We start from the raw sequence: 25,217 nt of genomic DNA on the forward strand, positions 1-25,217 counted from the left end.
CTACGAACATTGTAATCATGTGAATTTTAAAACATTCAATATAGAGACACCGTACATCAAACATGTGTTTCACTTAATTTCTACTGCCGTCTTCTACACCCTAAACCTAACACTACATTATTATCGACATACCGGAGAGCCTGTAAAATTACAACCAAGTAAATTCGACCATTAAGGAAATTGAAAAATAAGACTAACTTTCTAAAAATATTTTGTACTGACAATCCCCGAAGCAAAAAACAAGTGGCTTGAACAAGAATTATTATTTTTTGTGTCTATTTGGCTTATACTTGTTTTAATAACTTGAGAAAATCGAATTGCCTGAAGTGGTTAGCGAACCCACGACCTTTGACATGCCGGGTGACTACAGTTGTTGTCTTCATTTTGCCTGATCTTTCCAATAAAATAAATAAGTAAGTACTTACATGTTAAAACCCATTTTAGTTGTAAAATATTTGCACTAGATTCAAGTCTCAACTAACGCCTTTTTCAACTGCACAAGTTCTCACCTCCGCGATCAAGTAACAGCTAATGTTCAGTTCTCATGTTAGGATTGTGCACCACGAATAACTGCGCTGTACCTGCTTAGCTATAAAACTATAGCAGACCTAACCTCGCCCAAGTTAATCTTACAAGTTACTTAAAGTTACAATTTTTTTAAGACTGCTTATGAATTTCTTCAGACTTAGGTATTTGCCCCGACTGTACCTACCTGCAGATGTGCCGTTTTTAACTGAGGGTGGACCGTGGATTCGACCAAACAAGAGTAAATTAATCTCAGAATAAATCGTCTGTTATTCCCATACTGAAACTGTCAATGTGCCAGTTAAGTAGGTATACCAGGAGTTATTCTAGGATAAAAGTTTGGTCGAATTGGGCATAAGGAGATTGAAGGAGATTAACTAATATCTTTTGCATATATGTCAATACTGATACTCGCATTCTTCGTTTATTACCGTCTCACTGTTTATAAAGTACACAATTAAATAAAATTATATAAAACGCAAAAATGTTCAATGGTGTTGATTTGCTTGCTCTACCATACCCTCTTAAATGACGACTAGGTAAGTAATACTCTGAAATATCATTCTCACAAAACTTTACTTGAAAAAAGTCCTGATTCGTTATCCTTGCATAGGTGGCGGAGGCGGCATATGCCTGCTGTGTTCCGTTGGGATGGGGTCTTCGGGCTTCGGAGGGTTGGGCAGGCCTTGAAGCCACCTCTCGAGGTACATCACTCCATACATCACCATCGAGACACCGGTCAGCCTAAAGGGTACGTAATATTATATTAATTAAGTGTACCTATGCCATAGGGTTTATGTGATCGTAACAGTCCGTTATTAGTGATCAAAGAACAGCCCAAAAGCCTTCATTAGGTACCCATTCGTTGAGGTTATATAAGTAGGGATCCTGCTGTTTTTAAAATTGCCGAACATGATTTTTTGCTTATTCTACTGTAGTTTCTATTTCTACTCTATCGTGGGTACCTAGAGTTAAAAGTTGAAGCGCTTGAAGTCCCAAGCGCACGTTGTTTTCAGGCGGCAAAGGCGTCGATCAATCGAACGTTACAACATAGAAAAAAAAACCACAAGAATACTTACATGTTACCCATGGTTTATGGACACGTGTACCTACACTTGATCAACGTAAATGAGAAAAAGCCCCACCTGGGAATCCACTTGTGTTTTATACTTCCGACGAAGGAGGACAATAGGTATATTAGTTATCAATAATATTCATTATCAATGCTTGTTATTGTTTCTATAAATAAAGGGAGGTCGCTAAAGAATGCTGTAGAAAGGTTATGGTAATAAATAAGAAATTCTAACAATGCATTAGGTCAGCACCAATCTTGAAATGAGAAGAACGCGTTAGGTATTAAGTATATCACGTTATTTTCCTATATCTCGTAGTGGATCACAAGGCGTTACAAAATATTATTATTTACTAATATTGCTCACAGTATTCACTATAAACAAACCTGATCCGTTTCATAACTGCGTATTACATATGTATTAAATAATAACAGGTTTCACTAGAAAATAAGAATTGGAAGGTGTCGATTCTTATAAGTAAATACCTAGTTAAGCAAGATAGGAAAGTACCTACCTATTTACTTAGGTAAACCAACATTTAAAAGTAGGTGGTAAGTAGTAAGTTAAGTAACTAATATATTAATAATATATTTAAAGCATTTAAATAAGAAACATTTCGTATGTTATGATTTAAGACGATGTAAGAATGCCCACCTGCCCCGATACTGTCCGTCATGGACCTTTTTATAAGTCCATGCTGTCCGTTTTGTAACTTGTCTAGGGGATCTTAAAAATCGGCCCGTTGAAAAGCGCATTTGAAAGGCCTAACGCATTACTTACATAAATGAGAAATAATATTATTATTTAGCCCTTATAGAATTACCTACAGTAAATAGGTACCTACTTTACTTAAGTAAAAACAAGTTTCTCACAATGATCATTAACTTTTGGGTAGTGTGAAACCAATTTTCGTGCCTGTGATTTTGACCCTGAATCAGTATGAACAAATTATGACTGACTGACTAACTAAACTGACTGTACCTACCAGCACAGAATAATAATAAGTACTTCGTACTACCAGTTCCAGTTAGCAAAATACTTGTGACAAAAACCTCTAAGTCGTCCCTAAAAAGCTACACTCAGTAGGTAGGTATGTAGGGTAATTGCGCCGGTTTTCCGTCCAGTTCCTGTTTTCGTCCATTTGACCGACTTGCCACAAACAAATACGGAAAATTAGAATACAAACCTAACTTTCCGTACAAGTTTTTACTTGTTACAATCTATAATATCTAAGTAACAGTTCTGCCTGCATCAAAGTGTAATTTGACAAGTAATAACTCTAAAAAAATCTACGGAAGTTGCTGCTGCACACAGGTGAATGGAAAACGTCGTCAAGTTAGAAAAAAAACGTGCCGGTAGGGAACTTTCATGGAATGTTTAATTACTGTTTTAGCTACTTTACGTAATGTTTTTGGCACGTATGTCTAATTATTAGCATAATAAACACTATTTTAAGGGTTTATTAAAGTTTTTGTATAGAAATCTTAGATAATTAAGTGGACTAATACTAGCATAACAATTTTGCAAAACTTTGGTTTTCGTCCACGTGGACGGAAACCCTGACACCTAGTTAATATTTTTAATAATCATTTTACTTCAATGGACCTACAAAATACAATGTATATTCTTCCAATATGATCTTTATTGCTATTACATTAAGCATTTTAGTTTACGTCCACTTTTTAACAGTGATAAACCCATAAAAACCGTTAAAAAGATGTGGACGAAAACAAAAAATAGCTTTAAACGTTGTTGTGTTTTCGTCCATGACGTCATGAGCAAGCACTGGGGTGGACGAAAACCAAAATTAGCTATTCCTGTAGATTAGTTTTCGTCCATTTATCCTTCGACCTATTGCAATATTTTCCTAAATTTAGGTAAGAAACTTATTTAAATCTTTTTGATATCATTTGAAAGCTAACAAAATTACCTTTCAAATGATATACCACAATCCATAGTTACTGTATTGTAGAATTGGTTTTAAGTTAATAATTCAACTGCACCCTTTTTTCTACACAGTGGTCGAAAACTAGCGTACACTAGGACGAAAACTGATTTTTTTGGACGAAAACTAGTGAAATCGCCTCTTTTGCATAAAATATTTTTTATAAAAAAACCCGTGGTATTTACTTATTGTCATATAATATTAACGTAAAGTAGACTATATAAGGACTATAATGACATATGATACATATGAGTAAGTGTATTTTAAGATATTCATTTCGCATCACAAAGTTGGCAACTCCGATAATTGGACGAAAACTAACGCACTTACCCTACTTAATTCAAAAGAATCGATCGAGGTCGATCAATGGTCAATCGAGGCAAAACTTTTTTATTCAGAGAAAACCAAGCTTTATTTACAGAAACTGAAATATAATAACAAGCATAACGATAGAAATAAAACTGTTATCGCAAATCACTAGGAAGCAGTAAGTAATCAGGCTCAGTCGCAGGCGCTTGGCTTGTGCGCTCACTATCCCGAGCAAAAACTAATTTAAAGAAATGGGTAACATGTGAGTTATAATAACTATTATTTTACTGTTATTTCCTAATTTCGAATCTTCACAAGTATAAATCTCAAACTAGCAATTTAAATGCATGCCTACCTAATTCTTAAAATTTCAGGCACTGGCAACAGCCACGTGTCATTAAACCCAGACGGTTTTATGGTGGTAGAGTACTTAGCGTGGATTTGACCAAACAAGAATAAATATTAAATAAATCGTCACAGTCGAAACTGTCAGTGTGCCAGTTATAGTACCTTAGTAGGCCTACCTAGAATTTGATGGCAGTTTGAATGACTGACACCCAAGAGTGTTTGTTATTCGATGGTGACCCCAAAATAATATCGTTGCATTTTTATTCCCAAGTCCCTTTTCATAGTTCCTTCAAAGGAAATATGGTAGGTAGCTACAATTCCTTCTAATTTACCGTTGGAATTAAGTAAGTAGGTAATTGGATTGGGCTCTCCTAAGTAAATGCAATATTTTATACTAGTTTATAAGAGTTAACTATAGCCTGTCCTGCAGGTTTGGTATACCATTAATGATCTACGGGCTGATGGAGGCCACCAAGTGGTTTTCGAGCATGCCCAGTCCACCGAAGCCCGGAGACCCCGCTCCGACAGAACACAGCCGGCATATGAGGCCACCACTGCCCATACAAGGATAGTTCTTCTTAGTAAACTGCAGAAGTGTACATAGGTATGATGTGGTTTTACTGTTTTAATTAATGGCCATGGCATTGTGAAATCTTAATGATAAAGTTGAAAGCATTACTTGTATTTTGTTGTGATATCGCTTCACCTAAGGACCAGATCAACCAACAGGGAGACAACCCAGGGCCGAGCCGCCTGTGAGGTGCATGATACGGAAGGCCGACCCCAAATAAAGTGGGAATAGGCCAGGCAAAGAAGAAAGAAGATCGCTTCACCTAAGGCCTTCCTCCTCTTGTCGTCACCAACACAGCTAACCTTACTCACTGATCAATTCAATAACTTCAATAACGATAGTTGATCGACAAAGGTATTTGTTTATTCTGAGAAAATCAAGCTCTATTTACAGAAATTGAAAATAATAACAAGCATTGACGATAGAAATAAAACTGCTATCGCAAATCGCTAAAAGGCAGTAGGTAATCAGATTGAGACGCAGGCGCTTGGCTTGTGCACTCGTGTAAAAAATAAATAAATGGGTAACGCGTAAGTTGAATTTTTTTAAACTATTATTATAACTGTGGAAAAGTAGCTGATGTAGAATGAATCCAGCCTTTTTAGTTTGATCAATCAAGTAATAGAATAACACCTCTATATTTACAGTTGAGATTTATATTTGGAAAAAGTCCTTCCCTAGCCTATGCAATATTTTTTACATCTACAGGGTGTTAGGTAAATGGGTATATGAGCCGACACTAGCCCATGTTAACATGGGCATATAAATGGTATGGTGAAGTCAGAAATTTGATATCATTTAATTTTTTTTAATTTTCATACAAAATAAATTTTATAAAATCAGATTTGTATGAAAATTCAAATAATTAAAATGAAGATATCAATTTTCTGACTTCGCCATTCCATTTATATGGCCATGTTGTGTCGGCTCATATACCCATCTACCTAACACCCTGTATAGTTAATATTATACAGTTATAGGTCTAGCGCTTTACTCAGTCAGTACCTGAGGTATGGGGGCGGCACGGGTGTTTTTGAGACAAGCATCACTGAGACTTGTCAACAGTCGCGGCGACTATAGTCTGGTCTGTGAGCACGTAGAATTTTGTCCAATGACCCCAAGCTACCCATCCTTATCGCTCGCGCGTAATAGGCTAGTTTCCTAAAAAAAATTTTTAGTCCGTCTATTTTAAGAGCGTTTACGTCTAGCGTGGCATGTCAAGTTTAGGTAATTTCGATGCTATTTTTATTCACACTAAAAAAATTGTGACTGTGTGCGTGTTTTCACGCTCTATAGTCAAACCAAAATACTTTGATCCACCATCGTAAAAGTGTGCCAGGCTGTCAAGTGACAGCTCAAGGAAACTATAAAATCTTCAAATCTTCCAACACTGACTCCATAATTATAAATCATGGTATACATTAGTCCTAATAAATAATAAATACGTAAATTCTTTATCAAATAGTAAATTATCAAAGGTTTTTTACTATTTTGAGAATATTTTATACAGCCTATGTTCAGCAGAAAAAGAATTGAATTTTAATGGTGAGAGATTTTTTCAAATCGGTTCTATTCAAAACAAACTTTTCCTGTTAACTATTCTTTTTTTATCCGGAAAATGCATAACATTTCATACCCACCAGCTGCGGGGGCAGCTAGTGGGTTATGTGGGGTTCTTCCTACCAGAAGGTGGATAGCCCCTACACCCACTAAAAACCTGACTGTTTCTGTCATGATCCAATATGAGGGAACGCGGGACATCGCCATTGGCTGTTGCCTGTAGCATTCGTCCTTAGCCGCCACCAGACACCTCCATGTCTAGCGACCGAGGCGTTCTCTAGCAAAAGCTGAAAATGAGTGTTCTGCCCTTTTGAGGGTAGTGTTTATACTGAGCTCTTTGCTTTTTGCATCGCTGCGGCACACATCATCTTCTGTTGTTTTGTCACTTTTGTTATGTTGCAACTGTTGAAATTATTACTAACCTGTGTAACAAAATACCAGTGGTGTCACCTAGTGTGTTTCTTGACTAACTAACTTTATTTCAATATTGAATTGAATTTCAATAGCAACTATACATAATGTGTGTGTTAAAAGCATTAAAAAAAGTGTGTGTTATAACAAATAAACAATTTATCTATCTATCTCACGCCTCTTCCCGATTGGTAGGGAGAGGTCATTTCCAACCGCCGCTCGTTCGCTTAGGCTGGGCACTGTTGGAGCGTGTCAGTCTGCTGCGGTGACTCACGGGGCAAGACTGCAGTGTTAACTGACAACCATCTACAGGCTCTCGGCCTATACGATGGAGGAATGGCCCGAAGCACCCATGGCCCGGTAGAACCTGGGTCGCCCTATGTGTGAGGCGATCATGTCGTCGCACCCACTCCTCTAATACAGGCAGAACTGCCTCTATGGTGCGACGTAAAATTTGGCTGACGGCCAGGCGTACCCTTCAGCACTCTAGGGCCTAGATCCTCAAGCCTCTACCTTTTGGTTTTCACCTCTCGTGGTGCACGTACACGTACATTTCTCCTTGGGACCTATGGTCACCTCGCAACTGGCATCTATTTTCGGTTGTCGAAACTAGCTTTGTCGCCACTGAGGATAAATGGCATAAATAATATCGATTGTCACNTAAAAATTTCAGCTTGTAAACTGACGCTAAAGTGGAAATTTACAAAACCTGTGTGGACTTATCTTGATAGAATTCTTAAATACTAAACTAATCGCAATATTTTCTCAATTAACTATTTAGACGACGAAATTGCCTAACTAATTATGCCTATAACATATTTGTAGTATTACTGGTTAATGATTGTAACGAGTTGAAAAAGTACAGTTTTTGCGCCAAACGGCGTAAACGCTCTTAATATAAAAAAAATATTGGACACGTATATTTTTAATTATCAATCAAACAAATAATTACAAAGTTATAGTGCGTTGAAGTTCCGCTCGACGTCAAAAAGTGCAGCACTTTTACGCACTCACTGACGTCACGGGCCTTTTCTTTAGAACTTTGGCACGCTTTATCTCTTTACATTTATCATCATTAATTCATTATCATTAGTTTTGAAAAGTGAAAAATAGGTGTCGAGTATTTTTTGATAGGCTAACTGACGGACTAATTAAAACTCTTGCTTTTTTACCCAGGAAACATCCCTATTCTGTCGCGCTCGCACACTCACTGCGGGCGCCCGTCGCATAGTCGCGACAGCAATACAATCACGCGTGAGTGATAAGGATGGGTAGCTTGGGGTCATTGGACAAAATTCTACGTGCTCATAGACCGGGCTTTAGACGCCTATTCTTTGTCGCCCAGTGTTCGCCTACACGCCTCCCGTGCTGCTCCCATACCTCAGGCACTCGAGTTAAGCTCGAGACTTATAACTACAGATTGTTCTGCAGGATCGGCGTAGGAGTAATAATCTACGGGCTGGTGGAAGCCGTCAAGTGGTATCACAGCGTGGGCCCGCCGAACCTGGACCCTCCGCCGCCAGAACACGATAGGCATATGCCGCCACCAACACCCATGCAAGGATAGTTCTTAATAAATTCAAGAGATTTTTATAAATAGAGAGCACACCGTTGATTTTTCGTCGGCCGATAGTTTAGTCGGGCAGTTGATCAGTATGGGAATGTATGGGAGTGCGCACACTATGCCGTTTCGATTTGGCCGATTCTTCATACAAATTAAAATCGGGCACAACTATCGGCCAACTAAAAATCAACGGTGTGCGCCTACTCTAACAACTCGAAAAAATCGAACTGCTTATAGCAGGAATCGAACCCACGACATTTCGCTTGCCGGGCGACTGCTCTTCCAACTGAGCTACTCAGACACTGGATGAACCCTTCAAAATTTAGGCAGTTCGATTTTTTCTAGTTTATTTAAAATTTAGGAGAAGCGACTTTAATCACTAAGAAATTTTAATAACAAGTTATTTTTGATTGTTTTTACTTGTAACTACCACGGAATTGTGAAATATTGATACCTAATAATAACTGTGAGCATGTGTATTGTGTACGTATTTCGTTTTAACCTTTACTTAAAGCCCAAGTGAACAGACAATTGCAACCCCCTGTTCCACTAGTCCATTATGTGTATATTTTTTCCACCTATCTATAGGTTGAATGGAAATGTTTTCTACTGAGAACTATCAACTCTATCGATCAGAAGTGTCTTGACTTGAAGTAATAAGATTCTAAATAGTTTTCGTCTGTTTTTAGTGTATGAGACAAAAACAGGCGATTGAATTTTGTATGTAACTAAAATTGGCCGCATGCTTATCGCAGGTTAGCTCTAATTTAAGATCTAGCTATTAATTACTTTTAAACATTGTAGGTACTACAACGCAGCCAATTTTTATCTTACTTAGCTAGGGGGTGGGGAATAAAAAACATAAGTATTAAAAAAACAACATGCAATTCGGTTATGTTGCTTTTTACTATCAATTTTGGATGTATGTGTACAAGTATGAATTCAAGGAAAATAAAGGAATATGTAATGTTTTATAATATATATTCTACATCGCAGTACTCGTTATGAACAAACATTACTTATGTTATTTTCGATATAGTACTTCTACTCAATCATATTTTTGTTCGACCGCTCATCACCTGCGTAAGTTATAATCATCAAATAATGAGAGCATGTGTTCATACATGTAACAAAACAAAAATATTCTCTATGAAAATCAAATTGATTTAAATAAAAATGTACTAGCTAAAAGAAACACCATTCGTTCTCTGCGAGAAATCAGCATCACTGCGTAACATCTAACTGTACAGACACGAAAACATAAAAACGTTCCAAGGAAACATCTTCGGTATCCACAAGATATTTATTACAAGGTCTCCTTACAGATGCATAGAAACGAACAATATTCTCACTGCGTATCGTAAAATCGGTGAAAAAGTCGCGATAAAAACCTAAAATCCACATACTGAAAGTCTAAAAATATATTATAATAGATTTCAAATGTCTATACATAGATGAGTGTTCACTACGCGCTTATAACGAGCGTCGAGCGCGCGTCCATTACGTTATAATATTAAATACGATAAAACGAACCGGCGGCCTCCCGCGGCCCGCCCGCTACCGGCCGGGCCCGCCTACGATGACGCGACTCGCTACTGCGTTACACTACTATTTCTCAAAGTTTACGCTTCCGAGCGATTCGAGCTCTCCGAAAAAAGCGAACACTATTTCACTGACTTCGATTCGGATTCACTCCCGTTCTGAGCTCGGCGATCACACGACCGCCGCGATCGGTCGACGAGACACGTATCGACCGTCGCGGCGGCGAGCAAAGCTGTAACAAGTTGTCATCATCGAGCGAAGTATAGATCTGGGACTAGATAGGTCAGGTTAACTTTAGAGTGATTAAGTTATATCGTTACAACTTCTCGAGTGTAAAAGTTTTCAAAAATGAATAATCTAAAAATCAACTACAGCGGCGTTTCGCCATCGAGACCGACGAATTCCTCGGGCCTAACGTATATCGACTATTAGGAATCGCCATCGAAAATCCATCGGTCCCCGCGAGACGCACATCGATTCCTGCGACGGATGACAAGTCGAGTCCCTTTCTAGCGTATGACAACAGCCCGGTTCCGTCCCAGGAGCCGAGGCGCGTCTCGCGGGCGCACCGCCGCGCCGCACCGGAACGTCCGTCGTCCCGCACCCGAACGGCTCCAAGCGTAACTCCAAAACGGCACTGTACACGGTCGTATCGAAAGTAAAATTACATGTATCATATATATTCGACATACATAGGGTCGGGCTCAGACGAAGACTTTGGCGAGCCCGTCGGCGCCGGCGCTGGCGATGTAGGGCCGGAGCGGGTGGAAGGCGACGTCGAGGATGCTCTCGTCGAACTTCTTGCGGTGCGCGGTGATCTCCTGCACGCAGGTCTTGGTGTCGAGGTTCCAGAGGCGCACGGAGCAGTCGTGCGAGCCCGACAGCAGGAACAGCCCGTTGGGGTCGAGCGCCAGCCCCGTGACGGCGTCCAGATGCGCCACCATGGCGTGCGCGCAGCGCCCCGACACCGCGTCCCAGAAGCGGATGTGCCGGTCCTCGTGCGCCGTCACCAGCAGCGGCAGCGTCGGGTGCGCGCGCACGCGCGTCGCGCCGCTGTCGCACGACACGCGCAGCACCGCCTGACCAGATCATCACGTCAGTACGTGTTTAAACCAAGCACACGTTACGGATATTTAAAATACATGCCGATTAAGAAATTTGACAGATCGTAAACATAGGCGATCGTATTTGCCTCCTATACAGGATGTCCCGTAATGCAACGTCAAGCCGGAACTGGGTGTTGAGGCAAGTTATGCTGGTTATCAGAAAAATATTTAAAAAAATCTATGTGGCATTTTGTCAAAATAATAGGCATTTAAAAAAAAAACAAAAAATTCTACTCCCGGTGACGGTCTTTTTACTCGTGTTGATTGGTAGATGTGGAAATCCTTGGAGGGGGTGTTCGTCTAAGGTGGAAGTCTTCTTGTTTTTCACCGTCTCGTTCCTCGGATGGCTTATAATCCTGTTCAGAATGTGCAGGATAATCCTACATTTGGCACTGCAGCTGCTAATATTTATTATGGTCTTCCATCCAGTGGGGAGTGAGGGTCCGGCAGCTGAGCTCGCACTCACCTGGGCGGTCTCCAGGTCGTACAGCAGCAGCGAGCCGTCGCGGTAGACGACGGCGGCGCGCGAGGCGGCGTCCGCGAAGTCAGCGGCGGCCGGCGCGAGCGCGGCGGGCAGCTGGTCGTCGCGCAGCGTGGCCAGCAGCGGGCGCGGCGCGCGCGGCGCCCACACGCGCGCCGTGCCGTCCGCCGACGCTGACAGAAGCCGCCCGTGCGACGCCGCCAGCGACCACACTGCGTCTGTGTGATCGCGCAGCACGGGGCCCTGGAAATAACGTTAAAGTCAAAGTCAAAATTTCTTTATTTGTTTAGACTAATAAATAGTTCTTACAAATCGTCATATGCTCTTAAGGAGCCTCTACATGTCTCATAATCTTTTTACCCTACCAGCGCTTCGAGACCAACATTTGGCAAGTGCTGAGAAGAAGCGCCGCAACAAACTCAGTCACCACTGTCCGCCGGTTAATATAAATAAATAGAAATAGTAGTAGTAGGTACATTCGATTCAGGAGCAGTNAAAATCTCGAGTTTAGGCTTTTTTAAGCATGTGATCTTTAACTATACCTATGCGTCGTCAATGAACACCGTCCATAACGCATTTGTGATCACCGTCCATAACGCCCCCTGTTGCGCGCCTTCTTGACTGGTAGCCTCAATATGGTCCCGGTCTAGAGGGCGCGCAATCCGCAATCTTCATCGTGTTGGTTCCCGCTGAAAACCAGCTTCTCCACATGGGGCTTGTTATGTCGCGAATATAGCTGAGCGGACGCCTCTTCAGCATAGCTTGTAGTTAAATGTTTAAATATGTACTGTATTTTTATTTTATTTTTCTATGCTGAATAAAGTATTCTTATTGTTATAACACTCACGAAAGCATAATAGAAACAGAGCGATTTGTAATAGGAATCATCCGGGTGACGACTTGACCAAAAGAAATGCCATAATAAAAATAAGAGATATTTCAGGTAATGTACTTGATGAGTATGATAACCTTACACACCACTTCACCAAAGTTAGAAAAACTGGACTTCAGATGGTAGATCAGACACAGTCACATGATACTTAGAAAAGTACGAAAAGCAACCTCCTATCACTATTCAACCCATCTCTGTTCATTGTTGGAATTGCATGCCAAATCCTCCATTGGCCTGTGGTAAATTAGAGGGTTGTTCACCTGCAGCAGAAACTAAAAAACCTGACAATGATAAAGAACATAATAAATAACGTGACGTTGTCGGCCGATTGGTGTAGTGGTTCAAAACGGACTACTATGCTGAGAAGGTCCCGGGTTCGATTCCCGGCTGGGCAGAAATTGAAATGTTGAATTTTAATTTCTGTGACGGGTCTGGGTGTTTTCTATGTATAATATGTATGTATTTACAAAAAAAAGTATTTAAGTATGTTTATATCCGTTGTCTAGTACCCATAGCACAAGCTTTGCTTAGTTTGGGGCTAGCGGCGCAGTGTAAGGATATTTATTATTATAACGAATATTACCTGCACAGCCGGGTCGTACGGGTCATACGGGTCAGCGGTGGGCGCGGGCAGATTCCAGACGCGGATGGTTCCATCCAGGCCTCCTGAGAAGCACTCCTCAGACCGCGGCGCGCCCATAGCGAGGCACAGCACAGGCGCGGTGTGCGCACGGAAGGTGTACAGCGGCTCGACGTCCAGCCCGGCCGACTTCTTGGCGGGCACCGTGCGCTGCAGGTTCCACAGCTTGAGCGTGTGGTCTTCGGACGCTGTCACCAGCGCGGCCTCCGTCGGGTGGAACGCCAGCGCTCGGACCTGCGTGAAACGATCGTGACTCACGTTCAATGGAATCATCAAGTACAGAGGAACTGTAAGAGCCAACTCAGATCTAATAGGCTAGTTTCCTAAAAAATTGTTTTTAGTCCGTCATGTTTAATATCAAAAAATATTGGACACATATATTTTTATTTGTCAATCTAACAAATAATTACATAGTTATGGTGCGTTGAAGTTCCGCACGACGTCACAACGTGCGGCACTTTTATGCACGCATTGACGTCACGGGCCTCTCTTATGAACTTTGGCGCGCTTTATCTCTTTAAATTTTCATTAGTTTGAAAAAGTGAAAAATACGTGTAGAGTATTTTTTGATAAGTTAACTGACGGACTAATTAAAACTCTTGCTTTTTGACCCAGGAAACATCCCTATTGCCGTAACATAAATGTTCTTTCTTCAGGCTTTGTGATGCTGCTTCTCTTCTTCTTCTCTTTGTACTATTTACAATTACAAGATGGCAGAAATGCAGAGCCACGACAGCTGCTCTCACAACTAAAATTACGACGCCAAGAGTTCGACTAAATATGCTTGCACCTTCAGTATCAGTTGAAATATTAACTATTGAAGTCGCATCAACTAAACACCTTGTATGCAAGTCTAGTTTACTATATACTAAAGCCCTGTCTGTGAGCACGTAGAATTTTGTCCAATGACCCCAAGCTACCCTTATCGCTCGCGCGCAGTGAGTGTGCAGACAGCAACATAATTACGCGCGAGCGATAAGGATGGGTAGCTTGGGGTCATTGGACAAAATTCTACGTGCTCGCAGACCAGACTATAGTCTATGAGCAATACATTTCTAATTCAATAAACTCTCCTTATAAATAATATGTACCTCAGAATCACACAAGTATGAAAAAAAATTAAATACAGCATCAAAAGCACATACCCCATCAAAGTGCGAGCGCAGCGTGTATTTAGCGTTCCAAGTCTTGCGGAAGGACTCCTTGTTGGCGCTGGCCACGTCATACGCCTCAGGCTCATTGCTGACCGTCAGCTGTGCCAGCTCGCCCAGGGCTAAAGGCTCCTCGTCAGCTTCGCCGCCGGCGCCGCCCGCCGCCGTCGCCGGGACCCCCGATGCACTGCCTGGGAATTTCACTGGAAAATTGCAGTGCTTATTTTCGTTGAGGAACCTACTGTTAGTAGGTTTTAGGTCGTTTATAACTCAATAAGGCAACTTTACGTCGGGTTCGTAGTATGCGTTAGTAACTCTATAGTCTACTGGAGAGTAGGCTGCTCTTGTCGCGGTCGGGTTCGTAGTAAGAGTTAGTAATTCAATACAGTCTACTGGAGAGTAAGCTGCTCTTAAACTTTGCGTAAAAATCTAACAAATAAATAGTACTTTCTGTAATTAAATACCTGACCAACTACCACATTCAAACTTCGATATTATAGTCGTAACTCAAACCTTCCTCATTCATCAGTTTATCTATTAGCGAAAATCGTATCAAAATCCTTACAAGTGTTGCGGAGATTAGCCACTATAGTCTTTTTCACGTAAGATGATCCGTATGACACTTCAAGGTTATCCATATTACGCATACTACATATGCAGAATATTTTTGAAAAAATATTTGTATTTTATTAGCAATATAATAAAAAAAAATAACTACTTGTCTTGAAATATATAGTAAAATCTGAGTCTATTGATTAATTATATTTTAATTAAATACGATGTAAAAATATTTTTTATTTATGAAACGGAATGTGTGAAACGGAATAGATTTAGTGCTGGGGTATTTCTTGTATATAAAATCGATAATTCCGCGGTTCATTAATCGATTGCAGTGAATACTTAGTTATTAAAAACATCACAAAAATCAACTATATTTTTCGATTATTGAATTTAATAAACGCATTGAAAATAAAGTATTAGTTTTTAATTTAAAGAAACAGAACCAGTACTTTTTAGGAATCGTTTTTTTGAACACGAACCATGAAATTTGAATATTATCAATAAAAAAAATTCTCAAAATATTTCTCTAAAAGTAGGTTTTACTAACTCTTCGAAAAAAATCGATAGATAAATCGCTATGGTTTAGTTATGTGACATCTCTAAATCTTTCAAACTCGAAACGTCATATGGATCATCTTAGGTGAAAAAGACTATAGGCGAACATGCCGAATGACAGCGACATCGTCACATAGCGACGATATTTTCGCTTTAACCAAAACACGTTATCTGCTGGACAAAGGTTTCTCCCAAGGATTTCCATAACTTTGTTGTGTGTGCTGTTCTCGTCCAGGTATTTTCCGCAACCTTTACCGAATCATCAGACATATCGTTATATTTGCTAGATCTACCGCACGGGAAGCCTGTCTCCGCCTGTCCATTACGTTTCCACTCCGTGGTCGCCACTCGAGAACTTTATGTTCGTTCGTTTCAGCCGAATGACGTCCACTGCTGGACAAAGGCCTCCTCCAAAGTTTTCCACAATGAACAATCCTGCGCTGCCCGCATCCAGGCTCTTCCCGCGATCTTCACCAGATTGTCGGCCCACCTAGTAGGAGGCCTGCCCACGCTACGTCTTCCAGCCCGTGGTCGCCACTCGAGAACTTTTCTGCCCCAACGGCCATCGTCTCTACGAGCTATGTGCCCCGCCCACTGTCACTTGATTTTAGCAATTCTGCGAGCTATGTCGGTCACTTTGGTTCTCCTGCGGATCTCCTCATTTCTGATTCGATCACGCAGGGAAACTCCGAGCATAGCCCGCTCCATCGCCCTTTGCGTGACCTTGAGCCTTCTTATGAGGCCCATAGTAAGCGACTACGTTTCAGATTCTCAGAACTTTAGGTAGTTAGTTATAAATAAATAAGTGAACTTACCGACGGGGTACTCGTCGCCCTGGCCGCCGCCGTCGGCCTCGCTCTCCGTCAGCATGTTCAGCTCGTTTAACACCTCCTCAGCCTCGTGGTCGACCTCTTCACCTACAAAATAATTGACATTAAGAGAATTGATCTTTTGGGAGAATATTATTTTCATCTAGTTTTGGTTCTTTTTTTATCTGTGATTATATGTATTACTCGTCGAGCCCTTGGAAGCTGTCATTTGGGAATCTCCATAATGATTCCTCCTATTTTTTTGTGTTGGAGGTCAACTCCAACGGCGGTTCTAGTTTGATGGAGTCCTTGTATCACTACGAATTGATTCGATCTATTGGGATCGCCGTTATATTAGTCTCCAAGTTCTGTATCTACATATAAGGCAGTGCAGCATTTTTCGGGAATATTGCTCGCCGTCGGTCAGTGTCGGGCCGTCAAATTTTTCTATAGAATTTAACAGCAGCGGCGCGGCGCGGGCGCGGAGCATAGCAGAGAGGAGAAATGGAAATAATAAAATCTGATTCAAAACATTTCTCCGCTCTGCTCCGCCTTGATGGCGGGCCTAAGTTCCTCGTAAATGTCTCTATTATGACGATTATAACATGATATAACTTAAATGAGAATTTCAGCCCGTACCTTGTTTTCCGGAAGCATGGTGGGGCTGTTTCGCGTCCAGGTCGTCGATCTCGTCCATGTCCATCTCCTGGTTGGCCAGGAACTCGAAGTTGGCGAACACGGCGGCGGTCTCCTGCACCGACAGCCCTTCCTCGTTGTACACGCCGCCCGACGGCACGCCGCCTTTCCGCTGCTCTTTGCCTGTAATGAGAACCAGTCAAGAGTATTGTCTTAGAAAATAATCTATATCCTGTATATAAAAGAAAGTCGTGTTAGTTACTCCACTTATAACTCAAGAACGGCTGAACCGATTTAGCTGAAAATTGTCAAGGAGGTAGTTTAGAGCCAGGAGACATAGGATACTTTTTATCCCGTTCGAAATAAAAAAAAAATCTACTTATTTATTGCCATTAAGGCGGAACAAAGTTCGCTGGGTCAGCTAGTAATAAATAAATAAACTTTATTTCTCTTTCACAGAGGTATAAAAACTTATATCTAGTTACAGTAAGTTATCATCATACAGCAATAATACCTTTGACTGGTCTCTGTACTAGGGTGCCAAAGGCCAAAGGCCGGATAGTGAGTTACTATCCGGTATCCGGCAGAATAGTAAATTTAGTTAGGCCGGATATCCGGCCTACCGGATAGTTACCGGATATCCGTTTCATCTCTAGTTCTAAGTGTGGATTCGACCAAACAAGAGTAAATATAAATCGTCAGTTATTGGACATTTTGACATATTTCCTATACTGAAACTGTCAATGATACCAGGAGTTATTCTCGGATAAAAGTTAGGTCGAATCGGGCCTAAGGCGGAAAGAAATGTCAGGGGTGGGCAATGGGCATAATACTTTTGTATTTTCGAAAAAAAATGTTTAAGATAAAGATTTAGCTGTTCCAAATTGCGGCCCATTCGTCGCAAAATATTTTATGGCGATATGCTTCGCAAAATAAAGGTTGGGAAACCCTGGCCCACGTAGATTATCATAGCAAAATATGTAACCGTACACCCATATTGGAGTTGACACATTGGCAATCCTTAATGAAATTCAATAATAAAACAATGGACTTCAACCGCAAAGCACTCCTAAAATGTTAATGAAATAGACGATTTTTAAAACATGTCTTAACAAAAATGTTGAAATTGTCGTACTATTGTTAGTGTTTTCATTAACTTCGCACTTACCCACTGCTTTTTCCGCTATGCAAAAATGCGTGTTGAATAATGCATTAATGATATTGTGAAAATGAACTTAATTATTTGATACAAATTCACTCACCATAATCATACTTTCGAACCATAGAGTTTATTGAGTAGTCACATCTGTCCCGCTGCTGCTTGTCATAGTTTCTGTAGTTTGGGTCCTCAGCCTGCTCCTCGTTGTTCAGACCAAGTAAGTTTCTTACTCGGTTTGAACGAACGTCGAGGATGGTGTCTGTATATCCTATCTCCTGTAGACAAAAAAAACGTTACGCGTGTTACCAGTTATTTCCAGTTTCAACTCTTGCAAACAACAATTAAGGCTTGAACAATAAAAAGAATTTGAGCTGTTATGAAATATTGACTTTCTAATTGTGAAGTATCAAGTGAATTAATTCATAAACAGGTTGTTTATCAATGTGTGCCATATTTAAAGACGCGAATGAACTCATCTGTACAAACAACTTTTATGGGGTAAATTATCGTGGAGATATTATGTTAATTGGTATGGTAAAGGGTGTTGTTTTTTGTTTATTGCTTCGATACTACTCCCATAGTAAAAGACGGAGTATTAATTAGTGCATTCACCTTCGTAATAATGCACTCATTGAAATCGAAACCTTTACATTTTTCTTCAGTGTAGAACTAGTAAAGTAAGTTCTTGACAGTGAGTTCCTATATTTTCCAGTGAATGAATTCCATGTTAATGTTCTAAACTTAAAAGTAACTTCATTTTATTTCTGTTACTGTTGTAAGCAGTTTTGAGTAACTTGGTACAGACGACCGACGACAGGTTAACGTAACCACTGTGGGTTCTTGTGCAGTTGTAATACTTAATAGGGGAGAGTTTGCAACAAAAATGGGTAGCCTGAAGTGCTATTGTGTGTACATATTAAAAATGTTCGTTTAATCATTTTAGCTCATGTTAGAGATAGTTAAGTTCATATTTTACGCTCGTCGTCAGAATCTCAGAAGGCCCCGCGAATCTTACAAATGAGCCTGTATCTAGATAATGATATTCGCATTTACCTGTAGATATTGTTTGATGAGCTGACGGCCCTGCTTCCACTGCGCCCGCTCGGCGGGCTCGGGCTCCGCCGGCGGCTCGTCGGGCGGCGGGCGCACGTCCCCTTGCTGGAGCTCCACGCCGTACTTAAGCTTGTGGAACTTCGCCCTCTCCTGCTTCAGCGCGTACTCGAGCATTTTGATCCGCCTCACGAGATCATTCTTTAGATTCTCCTGGCCCTTCCTCTCGCCTTGGAGGAAGGCGATCCGCGACTGCGTACAGATATTAGTTTGATTAGTTTGGTCATCAGGTATAAATACATTAAGTAGTATAAGATTTATTTAAACTTTCACATTATAATTAAAACTGCTGCTATGACTGAAGCAACACCTATCCAAAATTTGTTTTATTATTACTATAATTCCTTTTTATACCATTATTTTAGCTTTCACTTTCACGTTGTAATTTTAATGGGCTTTAGTCTAATAATTATTTTTGTTGACAAATACCTATTAACTAGCATGAGAACTAAGAGAATACAATACCACTATTCTAATAAGCAACAAAGTAAGGGTATTAATTATTCAAATAGATCTATCATCATTCATCCAGATTTTTTATTTTATATTTATTTTATTTGATGAATTAATTACAACTCGAAATCTCGCATTTTGGGATTTCATAATCCTTTACAAAATTATATTTATTAATTTACTAAAAATTTACAACTACTAACCATCAGTGAGAAATACTCAAAAACAAAATAGAACATAATTCTGGATTGATAAACTTTTGTATTTTTATAATGACACACAAGATGTAAGTAAAAAGAGAACAATTGGCATAATTGAGTGCTTGATAGCTGAAAGATTAACAGAAGATAAACTAGAAAAATAAGAACATAATATAAAAAAGCAGTCTAAATGAGAAGACAAAAGATAACTATTTTAATAATACTTAATTGTCTATCTTATACTCTTTCTATCACATATAACCATAGCTCTAATTATATCATTACATTGCAATTGAAATATTCCACTAGCTCCAATTGCAAGTGCAAAAAAATAACTCTTTCTTATGTATTACTGGTTGAAAAATTAATTTTCAGGGTTATTTTCATAATCAATCTTTCAATGCTAAGAATATATTTAAAACTCAAAACTCATTCATATGATAAATCTCTTAAATTATATGATACACAGGGCATATCCCAACAATTTCATGTTTAGTGACTTGTAATAAATAAATTTCCCAATTACATAAAAACTAGCAACTTTTTGTCACTGAAACAAGACAACACAGATTTATCTTAGGTTTGGAAGTTTTAGAAATGAATTTAATCCCACTAAACAATAATCCTTTGTCCTCAAAGGAAGTTTAAACAAGCAAGTATGTTTCATTCATCTTTAAATAGCATTTTATGTAGTATCTGCATAAAGCATTAAATCTGTTTTCAAGAACCATATACACTGTATAAATAATAAAACACAAAGAAATGACCCCAAATGTTTGGATTGGGTAGGTATACCAAGGAAGATATTATGTTGTGCTACTTAAATACCTGCTTGTTCATGAAGTGTATTAAATAATTTCATAATTATTTCAATACATTCATAAAGAATAATGTATGGTTCAACAAATACATGATTATAATACATATAATATGAATTAGATACACAATAAATTGGTATTTATTTATCTAATAAACTAGTCAGAAACTTTGATGATTTATGATAAAATACATTATAAGTACTATACACAACAAACCATATTTTACTGTAAAACTATTAAAAATGATGTATTTAGTGTAGTTAATTGTAAATTTGTTGAACCAATTGGTGTATTGTAGTAATTTCTGCAATACAATGAATTTAGGATTACTACCAAAAAAAAGGATGAATATAGGGCATACACAGTTCTAATAACATTCAAATCTCACTAAAAAGTAAAATTTTCAATCTAAAGACATAATATTCAAGCACAAGACATGAAAAATGAAAGTATAACATCAAAAATTAATAAAGACACTAATGCTAATCACAGTCAACAAGATATTTGATGCAGCACGTATACAAAGGATGTCTAAAATTATAGAAAATAACGCAAAAAGATCACCTCAAACTCTGCTCTGTCCACCTCCCATTGTGATCTCTCGAGTTCAAATCTCGCCCATTCGTGTTGGATAAAATGTAAGATGCCCGGTATTGAATACTGGACACTTTGGCTAGGTTCGTCATTTTGTTTATTATTTACACTGACTCCAATTTGAGATCCCACTTGCCCTCCGTTGTGATGAGATACGGAGCTATCATCCATGGCTGTTGGGATTTTCATGACATGGCCACCATTACCGAACTTGTCACACACCTATCTTAAAGATCTACGAGAATGAACTACGCGAAATAAAATACTAAACACATTATTTAAACTATATTTCAACTAACGTTCACGTAAGGTTCACCATATAAAATATTTTTTAACGACGAATTCATGAATGACAAAAATTATTGCATGACGGAATAGAAAAGTCGAAACGACGTCCGTCCGCTACATTGCTTTGCTTGTCTTTTTTTTTCTCGGTGTTGCCATAGAAAATAAAGATTTTAAGCGGCCGATACACTCTTAGCACATATCGAGTTAGAATACATGCAAAACAAAAATCGATTAAATGCAGATTTGATAACCCGAATGGACGCTAGGCATAAGAAAATTCCGCTTGACTGAACGGTAATTAGAAGTTAAAATCAACATTTTCTTTTCTTTAATTAATCTTAACCACAAAGATATTTTAGTATTTATGTAGTTATAGTATAGCAAATACAAAACCTGATATGCAATGTATGCTAGCGAAGGGTTGTAAAGCCCGTTTTCACAAAGGCAAAGGAGACGAAATGACTTCAAATTCGTTATTTCTATATCTCTCAGGCTTCGGCAGAAATAAATAGAGCGGAGCAACGCCGTTCCCCGGGTCTACACTTTGAACACTTATGGAAAATATCTTAACTATGGGTGATCAAAGGACACCAGTGTCTCCTCGAGTTAGACCACCTGGGTGATCAAAGGGGAAGACCGTTCCCCACGCCTCCTCATGTGCGTATTTAGCTTCACGGCATCGGGTTAATTTTCATGAGCATTACCCGTCATCAGCACTTGTTAAAGAAATACCAAGTACCTACCTACTGGAATATAAAAATGAAACTAACGTTTTTAAATGACACTTTATTGATCACTAAATCAACAAATTCTTCTATTGTATTTAAATGTTATCGCCTAACTTTATGTAGACAGGAATGATATTTCTTAAAATGAATATCAATGTACTTAAAATATTCTTGTTCAAGGCTGTAATACATATCTTGCAGTCATTAAAGTTAACATGTATAGTAACTTGAAATGGGCTAGTTCAGCCTAGTTGGACTTTTTAGAATCTTTGGATGGTGAACGTGATCTTGAGCGCGACATGGATCTCCCCTTGGAGCGGGAGCGGGAACGGGAGCGGCTGCGGGAGCGCGAGCCCGAGCGCGGCGAGCGGGAGCGGGAGCGGCGGCGGGACCTCGAGCGGCTGCGAACACAACACCCATACACGTTACTATGATTGCCATATTATAGTTCCAAAATACTGGACTGTCCTGTCGATGACATTGACAGTGGGGCGCCACCGTCAATACCGGATCGCTGGTTCTGATTTTTGCTATGTTGGAAACCATATAGTTGAACGATGGTAGCGCCCCTCTGTCATTGAGTTTGGTGGGACAGTTCAGCGTGGGTCATCTATACCAATAGACACGTCAGTTACCCAAGTCAAACTGTCGGATGTAATAAAACTCGTCGTCAAATGTCTGCAATGAAGATTCACCAACTATTTCAAAATAAAGTCTAAGAAGCTGGCCTTTTCTGAAAACTCAATTTATAAATGAGTAATAGTCACAACATCAACTAGCAGTAATACAGAACTAAAAACATTCAGAATATGCAACATTTTCAGCTTCTTTTTGCAGGTCGTCCAGATTCTGTGGTTTGGTTCAATTTTCTGTTTAAGGTGAGTCAGCTTATTTAGTTTAGGGGCTGATTCTGCTGCATAAGTCAAATCGCAAATACGCAAAAAAAGAAAAAATTGTTTCCAATGTTCATTGTTAGTGTTTTAGAAGCCTTGATGGCCCTTTATGAAATGACGTGTTGCATTGGAGCAGCAGAACCACCAAAACTAACCCCAGATATAAATTAATATCATACAGGCAATGAGTTCATTCACTGGCCTTGTTTATGGTTAATTCTTGTTTCCACAGCTCCAAGGAAATACTAGAATATCTATAAACATACTACATAATAAAATAAATGATACTTTGATTCTAGCAGGTCTTCATTGTACACAAAAACGGGATAATAATGTGTAACTCACTGAGTGCACGCAGTGATTACATTAGATGTGCGACGCGCCGATTGAACATTTTTGTTCAATGTAGTTCTCGACTAGTGAAGTGTGCACGTAGGCATGTCGTTCGCGAAGAGCGAAGTTACCGAAGCGGCCAACAATATCGGTGTACACGCCGCGAAGTGAAAGCTACGTAGCGCAGACAATAAGAAGTGCAGACACTGACGAGTTCGTTCTCGGCGCACAGGCCAATGATAACCTATAACATAGTTATCATTGGTATATGTGAATCCAAAACAGTGGGATGGAATCTTTATATGGTAGCTTGTTAACCATTTAAAATTTTAATAATCAAATGTAGTACATTTGAAAACTTTAGGACTACCAATAAATTTTGAACTGAAGATTCCATACCTGTTTTTAAATAGTTACACCAGTAGTAACGACTTACAATGCATCAAGAAAAAATATACAACCTGCGCCGGCGGCGTCTTGTGCAGTCACGAGCATAGTGTCCTCTATCCCCGCAGTCATAGCAGCGGTCGTCATAGGGCCGCGGAGGCAGACGAGAGCGCGGAGGCGGCCCTCTTCCTCCATAGCCACGGCTTCCATTGGACATTTCAACGCGCGCGCGACGTCCACATATTGTCCTTCCGTCTAGCCCACGAATCTGTCATGAAAACCAAATTTTAATACTACGAAATTATACGGGTAACACTTCTAGACGAACATATGGCTTTATCCAATAATTACTTACAGCATCTTCAGCGTCGCGAGGGTCTTCAAACTCCACAAACGCAAAGCCGGGTGGATTTCTCGCCACCCAAACATTTCTCAAAGGACCGTAGTATGAGAAGGCATCTTCAAGCTCTGGTTTGCTTGCATTATTGCCCAGGTCACCAACATAAACTTTGCAATCCCCGTATCTAGACATATTTACTAGAAGAAAAACGTTTTGATATTAAAAATCACAGCAAACATCGATGTGCGTCACAATTTAACACCACGCATAGGTTACACTAAGTTTATCAGATCAATGATCTTACCCATAGCTTATGATAAATATAACAAGTTAATTGTTAAAACTTCATTTAAACTTAAGAGAATTGGCCATTCATCACTGTATATCAACAAAATTTAGACGAAAACTTGAATCGGCATCAAAGATCTCAGCCCAATCAATCAGAAGACAAAATGGAGGCAAACTACGCGCTACGCGCACCACGGGGTGGAAACGCCATAGAGTTTGACAGCTCCATAGAGAGTGAATTTTTTTGACAGTTCCGAGAGGAAGTGACTTTTTTTATAGTTGTCTTCTGTATGCGACAGTGGTCTTTTGCATGTTAGAAACCTTAGAAACCTTTTCGAATTACAACTTCAGCTTTTATTCATAAATTATTTTATTGAATCTATGTGATTTCTATAAATTAAATGGTTATTTAAAAGTATAATAATTCAAAGTCGTAATTTTCACTTTAATCACTTTAGTTCCGTCTCGAGCACAGAAATGGATTAGAGTAGATACAGCAAGTTGCTCGTCAAAGCGTGCCATTCCGATATGTCCAAATGGACATACATGGTCGAGTGATGTTCACGTTGTTAATTGTAATCCGATTACAACAATCGGTTACGATGATTTTACGAGGACAGTAGTACGAACACGGTAGAAAGAAGAAATTATTAACGGATTGAGAATTGTAATTAACAGCACAAGCAGGCCTGTTCATCTCCGCGAGTTTACATCGAAAACAAAACACGCACGATGGCCCACCTACAGGATACTATTCGACAAGGTCTCACATACGAGCGAACATTGACTCACGCACGCGTATTCTTGTGTATGATGGAAGAAAATAAAGAAACTGGTGTACTAAATAATGTGCAGTATTTAACTGCCTAAATAATATTAAAAACACAGAATGTACTTTTTTAAGTTGCCTCAAGACACTGAGAGGTAAATAAGTAGTTAATATTATT

At 39.6% G+C, this 25,217-nt stretch overlaps 2 protein-coding genes across 4 annotated transcripts; both read right to left on the reverse strand.

Annotated features, from left to right (window-relative positions):
• Positions 1-9,193: 9,193 nt before the first annotated feature.
• Positions 9,194-21,441, reverse strand: Cka (Connector of kinase to AP-1). Of its 2 annotated transcripts, none has more exons than XM_028322091.1 (9): positions 20,984-21,441; positions 18,892-19,140; positions 17,942-18,113; positions 16,683-16,862; positions 16,050-16,151; positions 14,113-14,309; positions 12,911-13,201; positions 11,421-11,678; positions 9,194-10,927 (listed from the first exon to the last, which is right to left on the reverse strand). In XM_028322091.1, exons 1-9 carry the CDS (start codon positions 21,200-21,202, stop codon positions 10,553-10,555), a joined length of 2,043 nt encoding a protein of 680 aa, XP_028177892.1. In that variant the 5' UTR covers positions 21,203-21,441; the 3' UTR covers positions 9,194-10,552. The 2 variants fall into 2 exon arrangements, with proteins under 2 accessions (XP_028177892.1, XP_028177891.1); XM_028322090.1 differs by having other exon boundaries at positions 14,113-14,321.
• A 631-nt stretch (positions 21,442-22,072) lies between these two features.
• Positions 22,073-24,486, reverse strand: LOC114365515 (serine/arginine-rich splicing factor 7). 2 transcript variants are annotated; one of them, XR_003656959.1, is made up of 5 exons: positions 24,287-24,486; positions 23,998-24,179; positions 23,717-23,910; positions 23,268-23,499; positions 22,102-22,430 (listed from the first exon to the last, which is right to left on the reverse strand). XR_003656959.1 is itself a non-coding variant. In XM_028322111.1 (4 exons), exons 1-4 carry the CDS (start codon positions 24,288-24,290, stop codon positions 22,277-22,279), a joined length of 534 nt encoding a protein of 177 aa, XP_028177912.1. In that variant the 5' UTR covers positions 24,291-24,485; the 3' UTR covers positions 22,073-22,276. The 2 variants fall into 2 exon arrangements, 1 of the variants encoding a protein (XP_028177912.1); XM_028322111.1 differs by lacking the exon at positions 23,268-23,499 and having other exon boundaries at positions 22,073-22,430; positions 24,287-24,485.
• Between the last annotated feature and the right edge of the window lie 731 nt (positions 24,487-25,217).

This window comes from Ostrinia furnacalis, unplaced genomic scaffold (assembly GCF_004193835.3).
Source record: "Ostrinia furnacalis isolate ACB-3 unplaced genomic scaffold, ASM419383v2 OfSCF7594, whole genome shotgun sequence".
Classification (NCBI taxonomy): domain Eukaryota; kingdom Metazoa; phylum Arthropoda; class Insecta; order Lepidoptera; family Crambidae; genus Ostrinia; species Ostrinia furnacalis.

What these genes read in the sequence shown, in the direction of transcription:
- LOC114365515 (XM_028322111.1), bottom strand. An exon ending in CTCGCGACGCTGAAGATGCT is followed by an intron (nt 23,911 to 23,997) that starts GTAAGTAATTAT and finishes TTTTCATGACAG; the next exon opens with ATTCGTGGGCTAGACGGAAG. An exon ending in ACAAGACGCCGCCGGCGCAG is followed by an intron (nt 22,431 to 23,716) that starts GTTGTATATTTT and finishes TTGTGTTCGCAG; the next exon opens with CCGCTCGAGGTCCCGCCGCC.
- Cka (XM_028322090.1), bottom strand. Translation starts at nt 21,202, where the DNA reads ATGAAAATCCCAACAGCCATGGATGATAGCTCCGTATCTCATCACAAC. An exon ending in CCATGCTTCCGGAAAACAAG is followed by an intron (nt 16,152 to 16,682) that starts GTACGGGCTGAA and finishes ATTATTTTGTAG; the next exon opens with GTGAAGAGGTCGACCACGAG. An exon ending in CGTACGACCCGGCTGTGCAG is followed by an intron (nt 11,679 to 12,910) that starts GTAATATTCGTT and finishes CGTTATTTCCAG; the next exon opens with GGCCCCGTGCTGCGCGATCA.